The sequence below is a fragment of the Pholis gunnellus genome (assembly GCF_910591455.1).
Source record: "Pholis gunnellus genome assembly, chromosome: 6".
Lineage (NCBI taxonomy): Eukaryota > Metazoa > Chordata > Actinopteri > Perciformes > Pholidae > Pholis > Pholis gunnellus.
Genome location: NC_136532.1, coordinates 1,024,507 through 1,048,741, shown reverse-complemented (window position 1 = coordinate 1,048,741; position 24,235 = coordinate 1,024,507). Strand labels below are relative to the sequence as shown.

Genomic DNA, 24,235 nt, shown 5'->3' with positions numbered 1-24,235 from the left:
TGTGTGTCTTTGCATATTTTAGAATATGTTGAGTTAATGTAATGTTGATGGCGTGTGGTGCGAATTTCTGACTAAAAGCAGATACACGGCCACAGTCCTCCCTGCCAAGGTCAGGATAGGGTTGCTGGGTGGACGGAGGGCTGGGCGTGGTGGTGACACCTTACCACCCTTTTAGCTGCTCCACTGCCGCAGCCTCACCTCGCTTTCTCCGGCGCGGTGCGTATATCTCAGGCTGAAACATAATGGCCTCTAAAGCCGGGATTGATGTTATCTTTGCCCCGGGGTTGCTTTGTGAGCCAGTTAATGGGGTTGTTAACCGAATGTGGCCCGGACAATACACCTCACACACACACACACACACACACACACACACACACACACTGTCTTACCAACACTATAGACTCCTGAGGGGGAAAGGAGGGGTTATAACTTATTTTTTTTCCTGAGAAATGATTTTATTTAGCCTCCCTGCATGTTTGCTGCCAGGGCTGAGAACTAGGCTGTAAAGGTTTGAATTTTTTATTTATTTTTTACGAGAGAGAAAGGAACCCTTTCCCGCTACTGACGAGTCAGCGGATTTGGCTATAATACCTGAGCCGTCACAGGAGTATCGATGCATGCGCTAGTGTTTTTATTTCCAATTTGGACCCTTGGGATGGAGCTTGGTGACACTTACCCAAGAAAGTGAGGATGCAGAATGACTCCAGGAGCCTCTCAGTGCTGCATGATTTCAGCAAAACAAAATTCAGGAAGGTTCACTTTTTGGTTTGTTTGCATTATTGCCATTATCTGATAGTTGACGATGTGGATATAGACTGGAACTTGGGTTCGGGGGGGGGGGGGGGGGGGTATGACATGCAATGAAGGTCCCCATATGGAATCAAACAAACCAAGGGTGTTTTGTAGTATGTGTTGTAGTATTGTAGTATTAACCATTTGGCTCCCAGACCACTAATGGTTTCCATACATACATCCATCCATTTGCTGCCCATTGTCAAGGTCCAGGTCACAATGGTAACAGTCTATAAATTCCCTTTCCCGGAAGAGTCCTCAGAAGTAGAAATGCTAACCCCCAATCTGCTTAACTCGGTTGCAAAGTAGTCCTGCCTCTCGCAGAAGGACCAGATCGCATAGAAAATATGCAACCTTGAGGCCTCTTTCCAGACTACTCTCCACACCTGGGCTACTCCTCGAGATTCTGCCTGTGACGATCCCAGACAGAATTGGTAAAGGTACAACCTTGGCGGAGCCTAACACATTTAACTTTCTGCGGAGAATCCGGACACGACTGTCACTCCGGGGGGCTGCGTGCCGCATTAACTGCAGTTGAATGGTCAAGAAATTATCCTCTGTCTTTTTCTAACCACTTTTCCTTGGTGGAAAAAGTGGGGTCAAGTAAAGATGTGAAGGAGAGTTCATAAGGACTTAGGAAAACAGAACCGCAGTGCTAAGACAATCAGACTTACACTAAGGCTACGTAGTTGTGACGGCGGATGTTATTGACGTACATTGCTTTAAATGTTAAATGTATTTCCAAAAGGTGGCACAGCAGGGCCTTTCTGTGTGGAATATGGGTCGGCTGATAGACAACCAAGTCATGTTTTGAGGATCAATACCAGCATCACATAAGAGCAAGAAAGAATTTTGGGACAGCATTGTCTTCTTTTCTTTCCTAAAGGATGGTCCAGCACCCTATGATAAAGAAAGCATTGGAGCATCTTTCCTTAGCATTTAGAGAATCCCACCAGCTCATATCATGGCTGCCACTTAATACTTTCAGGTCATTTCACTTAGTTAGAAGCCTTCTCAAGCAAAAAAAGACTATTCGACCGCAGTCGTGGTCCATATGGCTCGTATGGCCCCAGTACCCCATACCCTCAGGTTCACTGTTTTCCTCTCTGCTCATTTGGCAGAGCTTCACTTGCAGTATAGCAACAAAATGCCTTGCACTTGCAGACAAAATTAAACTAATGCAGGTGTAATCTAGGCAAATTCTGCTCTAAAAAAACAGAAGAGTGTAGTCCCAATGATTATAATTAATGTGCGCAATATGGTGTAGTACAAAATGTTTTGGAGATACCACCTGGAGCAGAAACAGAAAAGGGATGAATGTGGGAACTGAAGTTAGTGATGACTTTTCACTTGAGTGGGTCGGCTTGGTGTATCAATCTGCATTTACCTCCCCATCCAGACACAGATAGAGAATTACAAAACAAGTTGTCCTTGTTCTTTGTTTATGAGCCACTGTAGTTCTAATTGCTGCTGTTTCCCACCCTCGCTGCATAGTGTCACATCTGTTCTCGCCGTCTCATAACACTGCAAGATGTGTGAGTTGTTAGCGCCGTGTTTGGGGTTTGTCAGGCTTGATTTCACATTTTGCAGGCCTGAAATTGGGTATCATTTCAAAGAGACACGGCTGTGGGTTGGGACTGTCTCTGGTTACAGTGGGCACAGGGCCTAATGGAGTTGGGAGATAAAAGTTCTCTTTTCTGGAGGGAACAAGAAATGATGGGCTATCAAATATCCTTTCCCAAAAAGATAGGTGAAATAGACTCTAATGGCTCCATGCACATGCGTATATGTGTGTGTACTGTATGTCTGTGTGCCAGGGCTCTTGTGTGAGAGCCAGTTTTGCTGGTATGCAATATGAATGTGGGCAGAGTGAAATGGTGGCTAATTTTGGGATGCATTTTGAACAAAGCCTCTGTGCTTTAAGTGCTCTGGTTTCCAAACAGCGGGGAGAATTTTCAGAATAATACCTGCAGGATTCCTCTGTCAGCATTAAGTCCTGGTGTGGAAGCCAGCCCTACTTGGCAAGCTGGAGCGGACGTAATGAGACCCTGATGGAGGATGATGCTAATGTGCGAATGCTGTTCTGAGATCTAAAGTGTAGTGTCCTCAGTTCTACTTGAAGAACTCTGCTGTGGCTCTGACGGCGTGTGTAGGTGGCACACAAGTGCAGGCAAGCATATGGGCAAGGAAGATAAAACAGAATATTATAATGGTTATTAGGCTTTGCAAGATAGGCCTTTCAGTTTCAAGAGATTTTCTACTGATGACATACAGCATGCAAATTTATGTTTTTCCTTAAAAAATGTGATAAATGTATAGTAAAATGTTTAAAACAGTGTTTTAAAAACATATTTCAAGCACTATCCTGTTTTGAGCATTAGTTAAAGGGCTCCCAGTGAACCCCATCATTTCTTTTGATGACGGTGAATGATAGTAGTAAATGTGAATGTGCTTGCATTTAACCTGCATTTAACCAAAACATGTACATATTTAAAGAGTTATTTGAAAGCAGGACTTTTTGTAGTTTTGGCAAAACAAAGTTAAATGCACTTACGTTTAAACTGAATCCAAATGAAGTAGGTTAGGTCATGTGCCTAAACTGTTTGTTACATTGTGTCTGATTGTCTGACTGCAGTGTTTCTTGCACAATTGGACTTCATTGCAGTGTTACTATGTTCCCAGATCCAAGCAATTACTTTGTTATGATAACTGACAGAAATTATGGCCAAAACTGCAAAAAATATGAATACTCATGAATACTTTATCAGATGCACCTTTTTGTGCAAAGAGAGCAACATCTAAAGTACAGCGTAGAGAGATCAAACTAAAGTATGCCTCCGAATGCTTTATTACATTCTACATGTCCACTACTGAGAGGAACAGCTCATAATGTGCAATATGTTGATTTGATCTGTGTTGCTTTGTACTTAGCATATCACACCTGCATTTTATATATACATGTTCAGTGTGTACTGTAATGCTTGATGCCTGGCTGCAGCTCATGGCTTTCAGTTGGGAAAACAACTTTATATATATATATATATGGTTTGTGTTAAACTCATTTAGTGGTTGCCTGCCAACAATTAAAAATCTGCAACTGTTTGACTACTGAATACATGACTATTAACCCGCCTCTCAAAAACAGCTGACTTTTCTTCCTTGAATTGAATTCAAATGGTAAACAATTGAACTGGAATATGATTGTAAAAAGCAAGTGAATGGACACAATTGGAGTGCTGCCACTAAGCAGTGTACATGTTCAGGTTTTTCCTAGATCAGAAAAGATCTTTAGAAACATATTATGTAACCTGCAGCAATAAGTTACGCTCTTGATAAACAAAGCGGTTGTGATTTCAGTTTGATTAGCTTCATTAACATTCTGGCTCACAGTGCAGCAGACCATTACAACCAGTGGAGATAAGAGCACCTGTCCCTTGCGTTTGGTATGCATCAGTAATGGGGATCTGCCGAGCTCCTGAAAGGCATTAAAAAGAAGATGACACAGTGTAGTGTTTATCACAGAAACATGCTGATAAAAACCCATTGAACATAGAAAGTGTGATTTTTGTGTCATAAATACACGGACTGATATAACCACACAAGGAGAAGCTAACTCTTCTCTACCGTCCACAGTGGAAGGTGTCTCAAAAAATAGCATCTGTTCTTTTCTGTCTTTTTTTCTAAACCAGCCAGAAAGGTTTATTGAGTAGAAAAGAGGCTCTGATCGATGGTCGGTACCTGTCAAACCCACTAACTCAACCCCCACCATCACCATCATCATTTACTTGCAGTTGACTGGAGGTTAGCAGCAATTTCACTCTCTGCTTCAGTGCTTTCAAGACATGGAACAGTTTAAGGTGCCATCAAACCTCTACCCTAAACCCTTCAATTACTCACCAACCATGTTAATTTAAATAATAGGGATAGAATGATAAAATGCTACCAGAGTGATGATGATAGAACTGAGGAATCCTACACATACCCCTGCTGAAGCTTTTGAAGCTGGTGAATAAGCCACTGTAGAGTATTCAGAATTCACCCTTTGCTAAGTCCCGTCCCCGGAACGCAGACTGGCCAATCATAGCGTACCAATCATTTCAGATTTTCTTCATTTTTAGGTTGGTTTTGTGGACTTTAAACTAGTCATTGTTAAATGTTGTGCCTGGTGCTAGTAATAGAGTGCTGCAAGGATGGCAGATTTTTGTAGGCCAACCCAAAGGATAGCATCACACTGGTTCCTTCGACAAAAAGCCAAGGGATTTTAAGACACATAAAAGCTTTAAAATCCATGAGTAGGGTATTGAGTAAAGTATTTTATGGCGTAAAACCAAATGTCTTAAAAATCTTTTATGCTTGTGTTAACCATATACCTTATTGTCCCAAAAGTTGCTTCTTCATTGTATTGTCTTCGGTCTTGATCACCAGGTGATCTGTAGGCTTTAGCTTCTCTCTTTAGCTTTCTAACTTGTTTTTCTCTGCTGAATCAGTTTGACATCCTGGACATATATCCTTCATATTGTAGACCCTTCTGTCTGCCTCTCTCTGAAATACCTTTTTTGTTCGTCCAAAACTTGATATTTCTGCAAGTAGTGCAGTTAGTGACAGTGTGGGCACCATGCTAGCTCCGACTAGCAAAGGGTTAATTGTTATGTGGCACTCCCAAAATAATGTGTATTTTATTTAATTGACTTTACCATCAATGCAAAGCTTGTGGCATTAGGACTTTCAGTCAGTAAGGGACTCCCTTCTGAGCTATTGGATATGCATTATGAGCGTCACCCAAGGGCATAACTTCCATTGAAAACATGTCCCCCTCACTTTTATAGTTTACATTTAATTAAATCACTAAAAGACCACCAAACAACTGTGTCCTCTTACTGTCCAGACGCTAAATCCAGATGGGAGAGGCTCTGAGTTGATTAAAATGTTAAAATGCTTATCCGAGTCGCCTTCAGTTATTACCGTGTGCTTGCAGCAATTAAGCCTTACAAATAATAGTGAGTGATTTACAGACTTCAACCCAGATATTGCAAAATGCAACATACAGCTTGATGAAGATTGTCTGGGCTTGTATGCAGCTTGTGAGGAAGACCTGCAGGTACTCAGGGCCGAAAAACATTACATCACTCCTCAGCATTTGCCGGTAAATATTAATTTAGCTTTCATTTACAGACAATTCTCCCTAAAAAGACTAAAACTGAGTTTAACCTGTTGCCACTCCTGTAAAATTCACCTAAATCACCTATCCAAGGCATACCCAAACAGTTTTTCCCCCAACAGTCAGAATCACTGTAAGTGCTACTGGTATTGACTAATAGAAGTTTGAACACACTGAAATAGAAGGTTTTTATTTCCGCCTGAATATTTCTTTGCAAACAGATGCCTACAGATGACTATAGCTGGGACTTATTAGCTGGAAAACACAATGGGACCACAGCATGAAGCCGTACCTAGTCCAAGTTCAAATTTGATAACAATACCACAGAAAATGAATATTTTACACATGTTTTTACTAAGGGTATGTCTAAGCACTTTCCAAAAAGGGACATTTGGAGACCCATGATAACCATAGTAACATACCTAAACTGTGTAGAAATGTGTATTCATAATTCAATCTAAAACTTATTTGTCGATATATAGTTATCTATAAGTTATTTCGCCATCATTTACTTTCACATATTCTTTAAAATTCTCAATAACCACACTTATTGACCTGACTCGCGGTTTCAACAGTGACTTCCACGTTCTCCTCTAAATACACCCCCTGAATCTGCATATCGTTGTTTTCGTAATTTCATTGGCGATACGAAGTGTGAGTCATCAGAACGATCGGTTGCAATTGGCTCGAGCTCTACAAGAAAGACGATGGGCAGGCACTGTCCTCCAACGTGGACTCTCGTTGGCTATTGTAGGCTGTAGATAGGACATGGAAGCTCCTAATAGGTCAAATGAGGTGTCAATCTAAACGTCACAATGCAGCCACCATTTTGAGATACAGAGACCGGCAGTGTTTACATGTGAACTGAAGTTACATAGAGAGTTAGGCATATCTGCCGGCTAATTTGAAATGATGCAACAGCAGTCCGTGGGTGTTTATGGACGTAATAATGTGTTTTGGACTAAATATTTTACTGGATTGGATCGTCTGGACCATTGGCAAGACTGTTTTTGTTGGAATATAATCGATGGGTGGACTTCTATAAAGACTCAAAGGTGAGGTGCCTCGATTTTGCAACTGCTTGTTTGTGGGTTGGTGGTTTGACAGAGGCATTGATTGAACCTGCTGTTGTGATTTTATCTTGTATAAATCGAATCTCAAGAATCTTAGCTTTCCAAAAATGTGTTGCTTCAGTGCCTACCTATAAATAGCCGTTGTGTACATGACACAGATGTACAGTAAACACTCGGGCGTCGGAGTGGTAACAGTAATTGATTACATTGGAAATGGTACTTTGAATTTTTGGTCAAACATTTTTTATTCCAAATTATCAGTGATTATTTGGTCAGTGCATTATAATGCAGCCATTCATATGTTTTTTTGTGAACTTACATTATTATGGAAAGTGAGAATGCAATTTAAATGTATTATTTGCTAGGTGATATAAATGTATATAGACTTGTGAATTGCCCATTCAGAATGGGCTGATTGCTTGGCTCCTGGTGTTGCTGCTTGTAGCATTGTAGAGGGGCGTGCACTTTGAGAACACTTGCCTGCTCGGAGCGGACCGATTGATTGGCCCCTGAAAGTGTTGCTGGCAGCGTTGTCGAGAAACGCTCATCGTTTGTTGGCTCCAGGGATCTGAAGAAGAGCTTGGTTGTGATTTTAGTACATCCCGCATCCAACTACAAAAGTGAACTGCAGTTAATGAGTAGCCGCTGCAAAGTGGGGAAATCTTGTAAATTTCCCCACTGCGGGACTAATAAAGGATTATCTTATCTTATCTTAAAGGCTCGACCCCGACCGTGCTGCTGCCCAAAGCGCTTGTTGATTCAAAGTTTATCAATATTGTTCGTGTCGCCTGTCCAAATTGCATCAACTTCGAACTGCACATTCTTGGGTCCCCAGCAATCAGTGGCGGGCCGTCAGGGCCTGCAAAGCCTTCTCTGCTGGCCTAAACAGAATCACAAAGTTATAGCTATTTTATAATTTAATATTTTTTCTTAAATAAACTACATGTATCATAATTTATAAAAATATTTTTCCCATTATCTTATTTTCTCATTGCACAGCTACTGTCTTCCTCAGTTGTTCTGCTTCCAGTGCAGCTTGTTTTAAGTAGAGCTTTTATCCAATCAGATTTCACCTCTGTGTCTCTAGAGAGGCCTGAGGCCTGCAGACTCACCAGTGCCTCCATGTGCAGTTTAAGTGAATGGGGACGATGTTGTTGATTGGCATAGTCTTCAACCAATCAGATCTTTAGTTTGAGATTCTTAGACGCACCAGAGCGGCCTGCAGGCCTACAGCTACGTCAGCATTAGCAGCAGCGCTGCAGTGAGATTCTGTGCTGTGATTGGTCAGTGGGCAAGCACGTGACTGTGAAACGAAACTTACAGCAGAGGCTTAGTTGGAGTAGTAAGAGTTCATATTGAAATATATGAATGAAATGATGATATTTTTTGCATTTTGCTTGGTGTAGATTTTACATTTTTTTTTTACCTAGCTTTGTTTTTTAACACTCAATGGCTGAAGGAGGATAAACGGATTTGTGAGTTGGGATTTAACTGTGGGATTAATCTTTGTCAACAAAGAAAAGAGGATGTGATCAGCATTTGGTAAGTCAACTGGTTCATTTTTTTACATCTAATATCTAAATGGCCCTTGAGTGTGTAGCAGAATGCGTGTTGCTGCTGTTGTTTTCCCGTTAAGCTAGTTAGCCTAGCCTCCGGGAACACTTGCGGAGCATCAGCTGTTTTTTGTTGTGGTTCCTTTTGTTCCGGTTCAGAGGTCACACAGACCGCTGTCTCCTAGTGAGTGAGCGCAGGAAACATTATATTTCCTACAATTTAAGCTTCTGTATTTTCCAAATGCACTAGTATTGTTCAAACGTTTTGTTCGGTTTGTAAACCTCGTACCAAACGGTTTAATACAAATACGTAACGTCATATAGTTACAGCCCAAGAAACGAATAATAACCGGAGCTGTGGCACCATCATGTGGTTATAAGGTGGTATTTCAGCAGTGAAGGCCCAGGTATAAAATGCACGGCCCGCCACTGCCAGCAATACACCTGCCAAGTGTGAAATTGATCAGATGAACGATTCTCAAGATATGTGAAGGACGCGCACACATACGTATTATTACACATATACTTATACTTATTATTACCGCTTATTGGCATAGGTGCCACCAAAGAGAATGAAGGGGAGATCTTTGAGATTGTAACTTTAAAGCAACAAAAACGTGTCTATTGCCACTTACAGCTGTTTGATTTGATCACTTTTGTTCAGCAAGATAATTTTCACAAACTGTATGATTTGATTAAAAAGTGTTAGGCTATAAAATAACTACACTATGGTTGTATGAGTGTAGACCAAAACAATGAAATCTCTTAACCACATACATTATTCAAGGGATACTACCAATTACCAACCAAACCCATCCAAAAAAACAATTCACTTTGAGACGAGGGAACAGGAAGTGCAAATATGCTAACTCGTTTCTTTGTTTTTGGACTCATTCCTATAACACTCAATAGAAAGTTGGTCAATGCCTTTCAAAATGATCAATATCAGTGTGTTAGATGAGCGTTGTCTCGTCAGCCATGCAATTTGGCTCAATTTAACATTGCAACACTGACTGCTTGGTTAAGTTGAGGAAATGTCAAGGTTCTTCTGCTTTCTTTCCTGAAACTATTTGCATGACTGCATGAGTTTGCCTTTTCAAATGTAGGTCACTTTAAGTGTTTGAGCAAACAAGCTGTCATTTTTCTGGTAAGGATTGTCTCCTTTTGTTATGTGGGTGAATCCATTCAGCCAAGCTTCTCTCCCATCAGAGTCTGACCGCTGTAAGCTTTGCCATGATTACCGATCAACCAATTAACTCCTTAACAATATGGGTTTTCTTCCATTTCTTCTCAAATTGATTTCTTAGCAGGATCTGTATTGTGTTGGTGCCATATTTGTTAAAAATGTCCAAATTGATGTAACCAAAAAATGTTACATTAAAAAGAAAACTCAGTTTTTGAGTTGTGCTGTGAACAACCTCCCCACTGGCCAAATATCCATTAGGAATTGGGTCAATGTTTAATTTCAGAAATGATTTCACCACTCCTAACATTTTCTCTCTCCATGCTGACATCACACGGGGTGAAACTGTCCCATGCTAGGAGCTAATGGAACAAGACTTTTAATGGTACGCATTAACCAAATTGTAAACTAATAAAGGCCGAAAAACATGGAACTCAGCTAACTGTGTGACTCCATGGGAAAGTATACTTGGGTCATGCTGCGAAATTGCCTTTTCCGATCTAAGATTCGTTAGAGATGCGTTTCTATGTTCGTTAGTCCACCATCTCCAGGTTCACTTATACACTTTGATCTTTATGCTTTAGCTTCCATCTTTATCATTTTAACCTGTTTTCCCCCCTGAATCAGTTTGACATCCTGAATGTATCCTTCAAACGCATATTGTAGACCTTTCTGTCTGCTTCTCTCTGAAATTGCTTTTTTAAAGAAAAGGACACCACCGTTGGTGTCATCAAGTGCCGGTGGCAGAGTCTAACGATACAACGGAGAAAAGCGCAGAGGCAAACAATCAGTTACAGATCCTAATTTAAAAACAAATGTAACTGACAGAAATACCCTCCGTGTGTTTCCTCTCTGTTTAGTGAAGTATCAATTTAGCCGGCAGTCGGGCCCCTGATTAAAGCTATTTAAAAACTGACGCTTGATTAAGTTAACGACCCTCATCAAGTTGTTTTAAATGCCCGGCTACATTAATCTATCACCAATAAGACAGAAAAACAGATGCAGGGTATTTTTGTCTGTTAACGTTCATTTTAAAATCAACCTGTAATTATCCATCAAAATTAAAGCATATTTTGCACAGATGGCATATTTAGCTAACGCTAAATAAAGTGAAATTAGGTGTGAGAGACACAGTATAGAGTAATGTGGAGTTTTTGGAATATTTCATGCCATTAGTCAGAAACAGTTGAAAGAGAATAATTTATTTCTTCCAGTGGTGGAAGTAAAAGTAGCAATACTACCGTGTAAAAATAGTCTGTTACAAGTAAAAGTCATGCCTTCCAAATCTTGCCCAAGTAAAATTACAAAAGTATTAGCATAAAAATTTGTGCTATTTTTGCAGAGTGGACCATCTTAGTGATGGATGACATTATATTACTGGAACTGAATTATGGATGCAGTAATGTGTACATCACGTTAATGTTGTAGTTGGTAAAGACTTTCTATACTGCTGAGTGGCTTAAAATATAATAATACAAGATGATTTATTGGTTGAATTATATGTTGTGTTATCAATTTAAATCTTCAAGGTAAGTAATAACTAAAGTTGTAAAATAAATATAATGGAGTAAAAAATCAAATTGAAATACGCAAATTAAGTTCAAGTACCTCAAACATATACTTAAGTACAGTACTTGAGTAAATGTATTTAGTTACATTCCAACACTGATTTCTTTACAACAGAAACTTAAGCAATAGTAGATTAAATGGTAACGTTTCCCATTTGTGTATTGTAGTAAAAGAGCATTGTATAAGACAAGGAATAAGTTTAGTTTTTTATTAATAAAACAATGGAAATTTAGCTTTTTTTTCTTTCACCAGATTAATAATCGATTAAACAAAGTAATAATGTCAGATTAATTGATTATCAAAATAGTCATTAGTTGCAGTCCTTCCTGAGATTGAGCATTACACATTTTGAATAGTTAAATGTGTTATTAGATCAAGTGCTGAAAAAGATAAAGAATTCAGTTTAATTTTAAAAAGTGACAAGTGGCCCACTTCCTGTTTACATCACCCAAGCATTTTGGTAACTGCAGGGCCACAATCCAATTCAAATTTAGAAAAAAAAATGAAACACAGGTGGGAGAAAATGTACAGAAATCAATTTTTGACACTAAAGTGTAAGGGAATTACAGTATTACACTATTGTGTATTTCAAATACCAAATATGTACATTTTAAATTGAAAGGTTTTTTATTTCATGAAAAGTGTCTATTTTCACATTTTCTTTGCATTGTTTTTAGGATTTGGTTCTCCATCAGCAAACATTGTGGATAGTACCTGGTACTTTTTTTGGTACCACTTTGGTTGAGGTTCCAAGCAAACTGAGCCGATTCTAGAAGGTGGAGTTAAAACATTGCAGATCACTGATTGGTCAGCTAGAATTGTACAAATCACACAAACCCGCCATTTTTAAATAGCCAATCTATCGCCAGTAGCGACTGCTATTTTTCATCTATGGGCTATGGAAATGACGCATTTTTGTACCACATGATGATGTTTCTGAATTGCCTAACTTATCCTAAAGATAAGAATGTACGGCTACCACAGCCCGGTATGATATACAGTGACTCTGCTTTAATAAGCAGAAAGAGAGGGGGTTAATGTGACATTAAACAGATATTTCAATGACTCATCACCTTCAAAATGAGGGCAGGGCCTTTGAAGTGAGGGTAATATAGTCTAACCCTGAGCTCTCACTTTTCCTCTACTTCAGAGCCAATGGACCAGTATTTTGGGTTTGCCAGTACATTGGGCAGATATTGCCATTTTCTGAAAAGTCCAATATTGATCTATGGGGCTGCACCCCATTCCAATTTTACCTTTATTGGATGGTTAACAGAAGAGAACCAGAGGGAATACGTGCTGAGAGTGAAAGATGACATGAGACAAAAGTTTCCCTCTGAGTTCAAACCCATGAAGTTGAAACTTTTAAGCAAAAATGATCCTAATGTAACATTTTAATGAGTTTCCTGTCACCCACATCCAAGTTAATAAACTAGATTGTGGCACTCTCCTCGTCACTGGAACAGACAAAACTTACGTCTTATATCAGCCCTCCTGCAAGTCTTTCCCAGAGTGATTCAGCCGTTTTGGACGGATTCATCAAGTGATTCAGGAAACTGCGAAGAGCAAGGAGGGGATTGAGGAGGAGAACAGATCAAGTGGCTTTCTCTAATGAGCCCTGTCAGCAATATTCTGCCTATAAACAAATAGGGCTGACAGATGACACAGTGGCAGCACTTGTCTCCATCTCGCCGGCAAACCACCTGTCGACGGCGGTTTTGACTCCAGGAAATGTCGCTCTGTTGTGAAAGCTTACCGCTGGCATCTCTCTCTCTCTCTCCATCAGTCTGTCTTCTCTCTTCTCTTCTTATTCTCTGAAACACAGGCTCACACTTTTTAGGGCATCATGGAAAGTCATTAGTCATTATTTTCTCCGCTGTCTCTCCTCCCACACATACACTTGCCAGCTCTCTACCGCTGCTCGAGAAATTATGAATTATGCTTGTGTCTCTGTCTCTACAGGGGCTGCGACTAGGAAGCACCAACCATAGAGCTGCTGCTTTGTTTATTCCTCTTCTTAAAGTGGCCTTTTTCTTTTTTTTTCTTTAGGACTGTCAATCATGATTTAAAGTAACCCGCTCGCCAAAGACACTGCAGTGCACCATAGTGAGATGAACGGCCTAATTTGTATCAGCTTTTCACAACATGTCAACCGTGTTTTGGGTGACAAAAAAGCAAGAAGCCCACTTTTCTGTTGTTGACATTTACACCCGGCACAGTGGAGACCGCCCGCCACCAAATGCTCTCCATTTCTTGATTTCACTGCGAACGCCAGCGTGGATCCATCGCCGTGGCCTCTCTGCCAGTCACTCGGGTTTAATTGGTATTCATTCCGAAGTCTGCTCAGCGCTTCGCAAGCTGTACAGCCGCAGTATGAGGCTGTTTGACTTTAGTAAGAGCATGTCAGATTAAAGTGTTATTTATCAGAGAGGGTGTATTCACAAACACCAGAAGAGTCAGGGGTGGAGGGGTTTGGGTATTGGTCTTTGTCGGTCCCAGTTCATTGCACATCCCTTGCCTTTAATCCAGCTATGGCCTGCAGGCTGCAAAAGGCTCTGAGGAGCGGTGAGAAAACACATGTGACAGGCCCTAAACCGAGGACTCAGATTAAAACCAGTTGCTGTATACCCATCTGAAGTTACATGACAGGGTGATGAAGACTTCCAACTGGGGCAGGCGTGTTGCATAAGAGGATTTTCAAATAAAGGGTTTTCTTCTTCTTCTTCTTTATTGCATTCAATAGAATACAGTATTTGCGCAAAGTGCTGTGTTCGCATGCCTTTTTGTGTTACATAATATGGTCGATTGTCCTTTTGTCGCTTGCACAGCGAGCCTACACATGCTGTTTGAAGTGGTTAAGTGTGGTTCAAGTTATTAATGCTAATTCTGCTACAGCTGATTTAGCTCTCCTCTTGTTAGCGGCTTTGAGCACTCACAACATACAGTAGAGGCCCCCGGGGGACTGTGTTTCTGCCAATTTCCTTAGTGATATTCTCAGAGCTCAGCCGAGGGCGGGGGGAAATGCACTGACAAAGGAAGTGTCAGCCTTTATAAGAATTTATGCATAACTAATCCTGTAATACCCATTGATCACTGACGCAAGCTTGTAGACGCATCGTAGTATTGATTCTGTAAGGACCCTTATTTAGAATGCAGGGCTTTCCTATTTCAGTTTGCTCCATTAACTGCGTGTGACTAAGAAAAGGCCTAGACCCAGTCTAAAAAAAAATGCATCTTCAAGACCTGACCCAACTGAACCTCACTGGTACAACCACATTTGAAATCCCATCCCAACCCAACGTCCTAAGCCATATTTTTGCCATGCTAATGGCATGGCTCCTTAATGACGGCAGCTAATGGGCAAATTGAGATTCTTTACAGAAATATGTGAAATGACCATAACCTCTTAACAATGGATTAAGCAGTGGTGGCACTGGAACCACGGAGACAGTGCCAATGAAAAGTCAACTGGGAGACCTTTTATGTGGCGGACACACAAGTTCCCAGGTTCCACAGAAATACGTAATCAAAGTGCACCAAGGGAGGAGGTTGGGGTGGACAGATTGGTCCAACGCAGGACTTCCACCCATGAGACCAGTGTTCCTGTCTTGTGTAAAACCAATAGTCACTGTTGACTCATTTTAAATTACATAGGATGCATAAGTGAAGTTAAGTATTAACCAAATTTATTTCAACCCAAACCATGATCTTTTGTTTCCTACGCCCCCGAGTGGTTTTGTTGACTAAACCGTAATAGTTTCCATGGTGGCGGTACATTATTTTAACACACTATGTGCATTTACTGTACTATTTAGAGGTTGTGGTCAATTCATGTAATTAAGATCACGTTGGACATTTATGTCCTCTTCAGGATGAATTGTGATAACTTTGATCCTTTGACTTTAGCACCAAGTCAAATTTAAATTAGTCCAACACACAAAATAATGTGCTTGCTTTGGGGATATTTTCTCAGAAATTAAAAAGAACTCTTCCTAAAATGAAAATAACATATGTTAGACCAACACAGAATATGGCATTTCTAAATCAATTTCATTGAAAAGAGTTAAACCCCAACCAGACCAAAGTGTTAAGCAACGAAATGGCCCAAGTTTGAGCCAAAACTCAATGCATTGCCGGAAATCAACCAAACTGACCAAATCCAAACCCGACCCGAAGCTTTACACAACAGAACGACCCAAATCCGACCTGAAACCTGATACTTCTTAAGCCGTTGGATTCAGGTCATGGTAGCAGGCTCTAACTATCTTATCTTCTCTGTTGTTCCAGGGCTAAAGGTGCGTGAGGTGATGATAAATGTGTCCCGTCAGCAGGTGGAAGATTTCCACGGCCCGGAGGACTACTGGTGTCTCTGTGTGGCATGGAGCCACCTGGGCACTTCCAAGAGTCGCAAGGCTACCGTCCGCATCGCCTGTGAGTATGGAAACACCTCGGCAATCTGTACTGTGGCAGCTCTATAGCAAAGCTTTGGGCAATACGTACTAAACGAGTAAGAAAACTGTAAGTGAAAAGGGAGTAGCGGTCCCGATGATCTTATTTGTTTTAAAGACCAAATGAGATAAAATGTCATATTGTTTTAGCTACAGTATGTCCTGTAAGGTTAAGTGACAGCGATGTACAATACCTCGAATAATTGGCCCGAATACTGCTTTTCTTCAGGGTTTTTTGTGACCACCAGAGCAGAATATAAATACAGAAAATAAATATTAAAAAAAGCATATACAAAATAAAGCCTTCAAGTGCTGGGAAGGCTGTCAGTCCCTGAGATAAAAACAAACTTGTGATTTTCCCCCAGAGGTCCAAGAAGTATTTTGATCATGCAGAATGACAGATCACTCAAACTGATTCACAGTGTCTGTCCATGTGTCTCTAGCAGACTGGAGTTAATCGGCAACAGGACCACCAACATTTCATCCTTTGGTTTGGACCAAACTATGTGAACACAGCAAGCTGACATTATCTTAGCGGAAAATGAATCAGATGTATCAGTGGTGAAATAATCTATTCCCAGGAACGAACGCTGTCTAATCAAGTTTCACAGCCCAGTGTTGTCCAAATCCAATATCTTTGCCAGATGGTGTTGTAGGTTATCTTAAAGCCCTCCTCTGTGTTCAAGCTGCACTCCAATCGTTTCTTCTTGATTTCTTATGTGGCCCTGGAGAGAAAACTGAGAGAAATCACACACATCAAGAAAGTATGTTCTTGTCCTTTGAAGAAAGTAAGAATTTGACTTAATGGATGATGATGTGATGTCAAAAATCTTTTATCTGCTAGGATTTGCATATCATTGTGTTTCTTACCTAACTGTCAGCTGAACTGAGGCACTGTTATAGAGTTTCCCTTCTATCTTTGGATCCCTTACATGCAGGGAATCTCTCATGATCCTAGGGTACATGAAACCCAATCGTGTTGAAATTACCTATCAAAGGCAGTTTTGAAAATGATAAGAATACGATCCTTCATTTTTGTATGCACATGAACGCCCAGGATGATCGGAGCAATCCTCGTGCAATTCTTCCATCCGGTGTATCCTCCAAACCACCTTGTCAACAGATTACATAACACAGGGCCATGAGATCCTCTCTATCCTGCACTGGTTGGAGGGTTTTGAAGGTTGTGGCGTTCAGAGCCGAGGGCAGGCTGGCTTGTTAGCTGCCGGAGAGGATTGAGGCCTGGCTGACCGTAACACTTGACACCTGACAGCTGCCTCTTATCTCCCCACACAGACCTGAGGAAAAACTTTGAGCAGGACCCCCAGGGGAAGGAGGTGCCAATCAACGGGATGATCGTACTGCACTGTCGCCCTCCAGAGGGAGTGCCTGTGGCGGAGGTAAGGCTGCTGCTACTCACTCCTCTTTCCCTGAAGGAGCAGAAGCTTATACTCCCGCTGAGCAGAAAAAAACATCTGCATCAGAGTGGCCATCCTCATTCTGGCAGAGTAACTCTCTGCCAATTGTACCTTCAGCTCTGCTTTCTCTGATCTTTAATCTTAAAACCGAGAACCGGGGGCTTGGGGGGGGGGGGGGGCGACAGAGTACACACATGTAGTACAAATCACTTCTGAGAATGAATGAAATGTTTTATGATATATCAAAAACCTACGTAACAAAGAAATTCTGAGCAAATGGACCATGGAAGCTATTTTACTCACTCAAAAATATATATATACACAAAGTAATACAATATACTACAAGTGGTACCACAATTTCACCTATTTTTCGCAGCTGGCAAGTGCTGGTGAAAAATCAGACTAGACGTCGGCTGACCTCGGCTGACCTGTACAAAACCATTGATATTGCTGGCCTGCTTCACTTTATCAAAGCCAATTTTTTTTAGAGACTACTGACATGTTGTGCTATGACTTGTGAGGGTTGATTTGGGTGTATCTGCATCATTTCAAATCAATAAAAGTGAATTTTTTTCAGGCAAACCTGAAAATTTTCAATTTGAGCTGTGTGTTATCTTCATTCAGCATTAACCAGTAACATATACACTGTACACATATTAACAAATCTCACAAGTGTTAGTGTTATTATTCCATTAAAGTTATTCAAATAGACCTTGTAGTTAGAGAGATAAGCTCTTGGTATGGGTATGAATCTTTTGAGCAGAGGCCTAAAAATAGGGCTAGGTTCTAAGAGGTTGAGATTGATATAGTGGTGTTAGATACCAGCGATAAGTTTAGAAGTGAACGTGTTCGTTCCAAAGTGAGGATTCAGAGCACACATTTTAATCAAATCTTCTGAAAACTGTAATTTAATAAAATATAGAGATCAAAAATACTCAGAGATCCACTTCTAAAATTCAGTTTATAGCACCGTTAACCTCGTGAGTGTTTTCTTGCTTTGAGAAACATCTGCTTTAAAGTGGGGCAGGCCACAAAGTGAATGGTCCAATTATTATTTTTTTTGTGGGATGATGCAAGGGAGTGGGTGTTTGGGGAATGTTACACTTTTTTCTACTAGATTCTGTAGTTTCATCCATCAGCAGCTCCCACTGTGTTGGTGAAGACATCAAAGTCATGAAAGGGAATCTCATCACTGTGTCTGTTGGTTGCAACATGGACATCCAGATGTGTGAATGGGCATTGCATCATTGCATCTAAGAAATCAAACATGAAATATACAAGGTGTTCTGTACTAGTCTGGAATCTTTGGGCCTCGTTAAAGAAGAATATCCTCAGCAGCTTGTCCTATCTTGACTTAAGTTAAAAAGAAGATAAAATAGAAAGATAGGATACAAGTCCTATCTCTTTATTACAGAAGAAAGGTTCCCTATGTGAAAGTCCTGTGTATTCAGACCCTCCATTCCACTCCAACCTCCTCCTTGACGCTCTGTATATATCACGAATATGCAGACTACATATGTATTAATTGTGTGGGTTATATAAGCATTATAGATCATTACCTTTCATAATTATACTATGAGAACAGCCTGAACTATACTAAAGCATTTCTTTCTTCAATCCTTACTCGTCCCAGACCTAACCTTGAATGAAAGGGTTTATACCGTCCTTATAAAGGGTTTCTAACTTGAAATAAAATGGGATTTTTTCCTAAATGCAGTGAAGAAACAATACCAAAAATTCTAAATGTCATCCTAAATTGAGATTAAAAAAGGATTTCAGACTAAGAAGGTTTTCATAATGAGGCCCCTGGTGCGGATCCAGACTGTCTGGAATGATTGTTCCTGATTATTCATCTCCCTGTTTATATGACTCTAATATCCTCCAGGATTGTGATCATCTGTGTCAGTGCAGGTTTGTCTTTAACTACTTGAACCCGAGAGTGCACCAAATGGGGGACTAGAGGGGGGGCGAAGAGTGTACACATGTAGTACAAATCACTTTTGAGAACGAATGAAATGATATTTTAAAATATTTCAAAAACATACATGACAAAGAGATTCTGATCAAATGGACCATGTAACCTGTTTTAATCACTCAAAAACATATATATACACAAAGTACTTCAAGGTACTACAAGTACTACCACAATTTCACCTATTTCTCGCCAGGAGAAGGCGAGCAATGTTTTCCGTTATCGATCCCAGCCGCGACCTACGGCACTTTCACACACACACTTCATATCCAGCAGCACGAGCACAACAAACTGCATCGAACTATAGCCTCCAAATTATTCTACTTTAAACCGTTATAAAGTTACTATTGATCTGCCACAGATATCAACTCAGCCCATCATCATAAACATTGAAACGCTCCGTACCTTTTAGATGTTTCCTGGATGAAAATCGAAAAAAAAAAAAAAATGTATCTGCGCCACCATTTCGCCATGTCTCTCTGCTCGTTCTGTGAAAAACACAGAGTCTCTGATGAGCTTCTATGACGAATGAGTACAAATGTCAGTTTTGGCCAATGGGTTTGACCCATGGGGGCGGATCACAGTTTTCGATTATTTTATTGGCTTAAAATTCTGTAAACAACTCAAAGAACCAAGGACTACACTGCCCTGACTCTGCCGGATTCAAATCTGTGGGAATTGCGCAAATTGGCCGATCACAGGCTGTGTTAGGTTCAAATACATCACGTAAAACAGAAATTCTGACGAAAATTAGCCATATTTTACAAGTTTTTATATAGCCCAGGCTCTCAAAATGATGCCAAACTTCTGTATTAGATAGATTGAACACTATTAGTGATAAAAGAAGTGAAATATAAAGTTAGATAGTATTTAAAAGTACAATAAGACAGCGATATTTGCGCCTTCCAAAATCAGAATTGACGTTGGCTAACCTCAGCTGACCTGTACACCGGCATTGATTTCTCAGGCATACTTCACTCTATCAAAGCCATTTTTTTTAAAAGGACTGCTGACATGTTGAGATATGATTTGGGAGAGTTTAGGCCTGCCTGTGCATCATTTAAAATCAATAAAAGTGCTTTTTAGGCACACAAAAAAAGGCGAACCTGAAAATTTTCAATTTGAGCTGTGTGTAACATTCGTTTTAGCATTTACCAGTAACATATACAATGATATGTACACATATTAACAAAGCTGACATTTATTTGTGTTATTTTGCCATTTAAATTATTCAAATAGACCTTGTAGTTAGCGAGATAAGCCCCTTTGCATAAGGGTAGGACATTTTAGAGCACAGGGCTAAAAATAGGCCTAGGCTTCCTCATCCAACAAATATGTAATTTTGGTACAAGCTCGGCAGTGGTGGAGGAAGTATTCAGATACTTTACTCAAACGTGCTAAATTCGAAATTTCCACACGGCTCTCAACATGGCGACCGCTGAGCCGGTGGCTAGCAACTTACGGTGCTAATAGCATGAATAGTGCCAGTGCATAAAGCTCAGCGCTGTTCATTACAGAGCTCATAACATGATTTCAACAGCGATTAATGCAAATTTGAAATGTTAATTTATGCAATTGTAACAAGCGTTGACTTGATTGACGCTTTATTAAATAACACTGCTAAGGGTCGCATTGAAAATGTAAGTCAAATGATAAATATAATCACAAAAATGTACAACAACTACCTCCTGGTTGTGGAGGAAACACGTCATCACTGCTAAGCATTGCATAACTGGGCATGGAAAAACCCCACGATACAGTATTTAATAGTATTCGTTATCAACATAAAGTGTTGTGATTGCTTTTGGTAATTAAATGTCTGGTGGCAACTTTAACAGCGCCTCCCATTGAGATGGAGAGCAGATGTTTCTCACAGTGAGATCAACCTGAAAGACTGACTTCTGGGGGCAAATATAGCATTTCAATGTCTTAGTGCAAAATGTCTCACCAAGTGCACGTTCCTCTTCAAAAGGAGGAATGTCTCCTTCTATATTTGGTCCGGTGATAATCGGCATGAACAATGGAGGTGTAATTGATGTGTGCCGGGAACAGATTCAAGTGGAGGTCAACCTCCAGCCCTGCGCTCTATAAATGATTCAGCACGGAAATGGAAGAGTGATGTCATTCCAGCGCTGCAGAATCCACAGCGGGGGTGAAAATAGTTGAATCTGAGCAGAACAGACCAAATCACAACCTCTCATCTAGTCCTTTGTCAACACAAATGAACCCAGCCGCAAGAGACGGGAGTGAATAATGCAGAGAGCGGAGGGCAGGTCCTCAGCCCAGTCGATATCAGGGCACCTCGTCCATGAAATATTGAGATGGCATCCGTGAGTGTGGTCGTGTGAGGTTTCAGAGTGCAGCTGCAGGATGGATGCCGGCGCAGCAAAACGCAGAGCGGGCCCAACAGAACGCCCGGCCTGCGGTCGGAGTGCATCGTAAACACTGTGATCTGTTTGGAAATCACCCTCGTCAGTGAGGATGTCAGGGTGAGCTAATGAGTGTTGTATCATGAGGTTGCAACAGTTTATTGAAGCACGAGTCTGACAGGTCTCCTTGACTCTGTTTTTTTAATTTATTTGGACGAGAAGAAGTGCCACAGTAGAGATATTTTTTGACAATGCTGTAATTTACAGCCATTCCTTCCAGCCAATTACTTGTTCCATTATACTGTAAGTTTAGAGCAACATTTTGACATATTTTTCTGGTGCTGATTTCACCCCCACTTCCGTTTTGTTGGAGTCATTATTGAAATGCCTTTTAGATTATCAGCACCTGCTTTTTTAGTTGACGCTGGGGTTGGATGAATACATTTCTATTACTCCCTAAAGTGTACACTAATTAAGGTTATTATCAATTTCTTTTTTCGATTTGTCAAATAATTTTCTCTATAAAATATCAGAAAGCTATGATTTCCCAAGGCCCAGATTAATGGTCAATTACAAAAAGTTCAAAGCCCAAAGATATGCAGCTAACTAATATGTATGACAAATAAAAGCAGCAAATCATCCGTTTCAGAAGCTTGAACCAGCATATTTTCTGCTTAGAGGGCAACTTCGGTATTTTACAACCTGGATCCTACTTTCCCATGTTTCTGTGTCTCAGTGACTAATGGGAACAATCATTTAAAAAATCGGTCCAGTATTGAATGAGAATACTGCAGCCAGCAGCCACTAAATGGGCCGCAATGTAACGGCTCGGTGCAACTCTGCACTGTCGATGTACATCCACTAAAAGTGCTTACCACTGACAGAATCAGTTATTACACTTGTCTGACAGCATTATGGAAAGAACCCTACAAATAATCCATTTTTTTATTTCTCTGTAGGGTCTTTAACATAATGTCAGACAGCGCGTAATGACAGTCTGAGCCTGTCAGTGGTAAAAACAAGCACTTTTAATTTACGTACATTGATGATTCCGAATTGCCCCAAAGTATTACTCTGCAGGCCGTTTAGTCACAGCCATCTGCAGCATACTTGTTCTAAACTGGACCAATTTAAAGAAAAGTGTTGTCCCCATTAGTCACTTAAGCACAAAAACATGGGAAAATAGGGTCCAGGTTGAAAAATCAGTTTCCCTTTAAATATACCCCCCAGATATGTTTTTATAATTAGTTGTAAAAGAAATGTTTAATAGTCAGCTTTGTGTCTGATATGGTATTTCCAAAAAAAATTCAATTACTTTGTTAAAAAAACTTCATGTACTCCTTGTTCCTCATGGGAAAATCCGTAATCTATGAATATGTTAATATTTTTCAACTGCTTGACACAAGATGTGTCCTTCTTCACAACTGCATTCTCCGTGTATGTGCACTGAACGTTTCATGTCTCCATCAAACACTGTAAGTTACATACTGGACCATGATTGGCTTCCAGAATCAAGTCTTAAAGTAAAAAGTCAGGGACCATATGAACTTTGAAAGAGGTGTTGCTTCCTGTTAAAATGTCCTTCTCAATGTGAAGACTTCTCTTCCATTCTAACTTCACTGTCTTTTGGTATAAAATTCCTTCTTCGCGGCTCCACAGACAGTGTTTCCCTGTTGAGCTGCAGTGGAAGAATGGTAATAACAACAGCAAATATTTTACTGAAAACTGTAACTTTGGATGATATCGACTGTGCTTTTCTAACTGGGACGGCTGAAGTCTCATATAAGCCTCAAAAGAAAAAGAGATGACTGGTGTCTGTCAACCGTAGATCAAAAGTGTTTCGGGTGCTTGTGGAAAACGGGGGAAAAAACAAGATGAACATGAAGGCCATCTAGGCAAAATAGAACAAGTAACAATGAAAAAGAGCATATTGTTAAGCATTTACTGTAGTAAATAAATAATTTAAAAAGCCAACATGTAGGTCTGGAGTTTTTATTTATGATTAAGCAAACAACAAAGGCTTTTTGGGGTGATTTCCATCCCCGTTGAATTTTATCTCCCCGTGAATTCAAACAAAACTACAAAGTTTAGGTTCAAATGAGTATGTTTGTTACGCCGATGAACATGAACAGCAGTCTACTGCATAAAAAGCTTTGTGTTTGTTTGACCCATCCATCCACCCAGTCCTCCTCCAATGCCAACTTTCTCGCTCTTTATACTACGTCAACTGACTTCCGGAGCACTTGCTCTGAGCATCAATTGCCAAAGCATGAAATGATACTGGGTGTGTCAGACCAGTCTGCAAATGTACAAATGTCGTTTCTGTGGCACCAGGGCGTAATTTCCAGTGAATAAACATGTCCCCCTCACTCTCCACAATCCGATTTCTGTCCCCCTCTCGTCTTACAGTTTGATATACTTTCTAAATTGTTTTTGTATATTGTCCAAAATACACCTGAGAGAAGATGTAAGTTGGTAAAAATGTTGATACATTCCTTTAGGTCAACTTCCACTTTTACGGTCACAGCAATATTTATTTTTGTGAGTAGCACAAAGCTATTTAGGGCTGGATTTTGCCTCACAGGTTACATAGAGATATCTGATTGGTAAATACCCAAACATATATGTATATGTGTATATATATGTGTGTGTATGTATATATATATGTAAAGCATTATTTTGTTAGACCTAAAGAACCAA

The 24,235-nt window shown here is 40.2% G+C and overlaps 1 protein-coding gene across 1 annotated transcript in view; it reads left to right on the top strand.

Moving 5' to 3' along the window:
- Positions 1–24,235, top strand: part of unc5db (unc-5 netrin receptor Db) — a gene marked incomplete at its 3' end in the record, with an annotated part of 230,712 nt that overhangs the window by 125,867 nt on the left and 80,610 nt on the right. The window contains exons 3-4 of the mRNA XM_079160869.1: positions 15,616–15,759; positions 17,073–17,176. Of these exons, the coding sequence (XP_079016995.1) occupies positions 15,616–15,759; positions 17,073–17,176 (248 nt within the window). The remainder of the gene's footprint in view (positions 1–15,615; positions 15,760–17,072; positions 17,177–24,235) is intronic.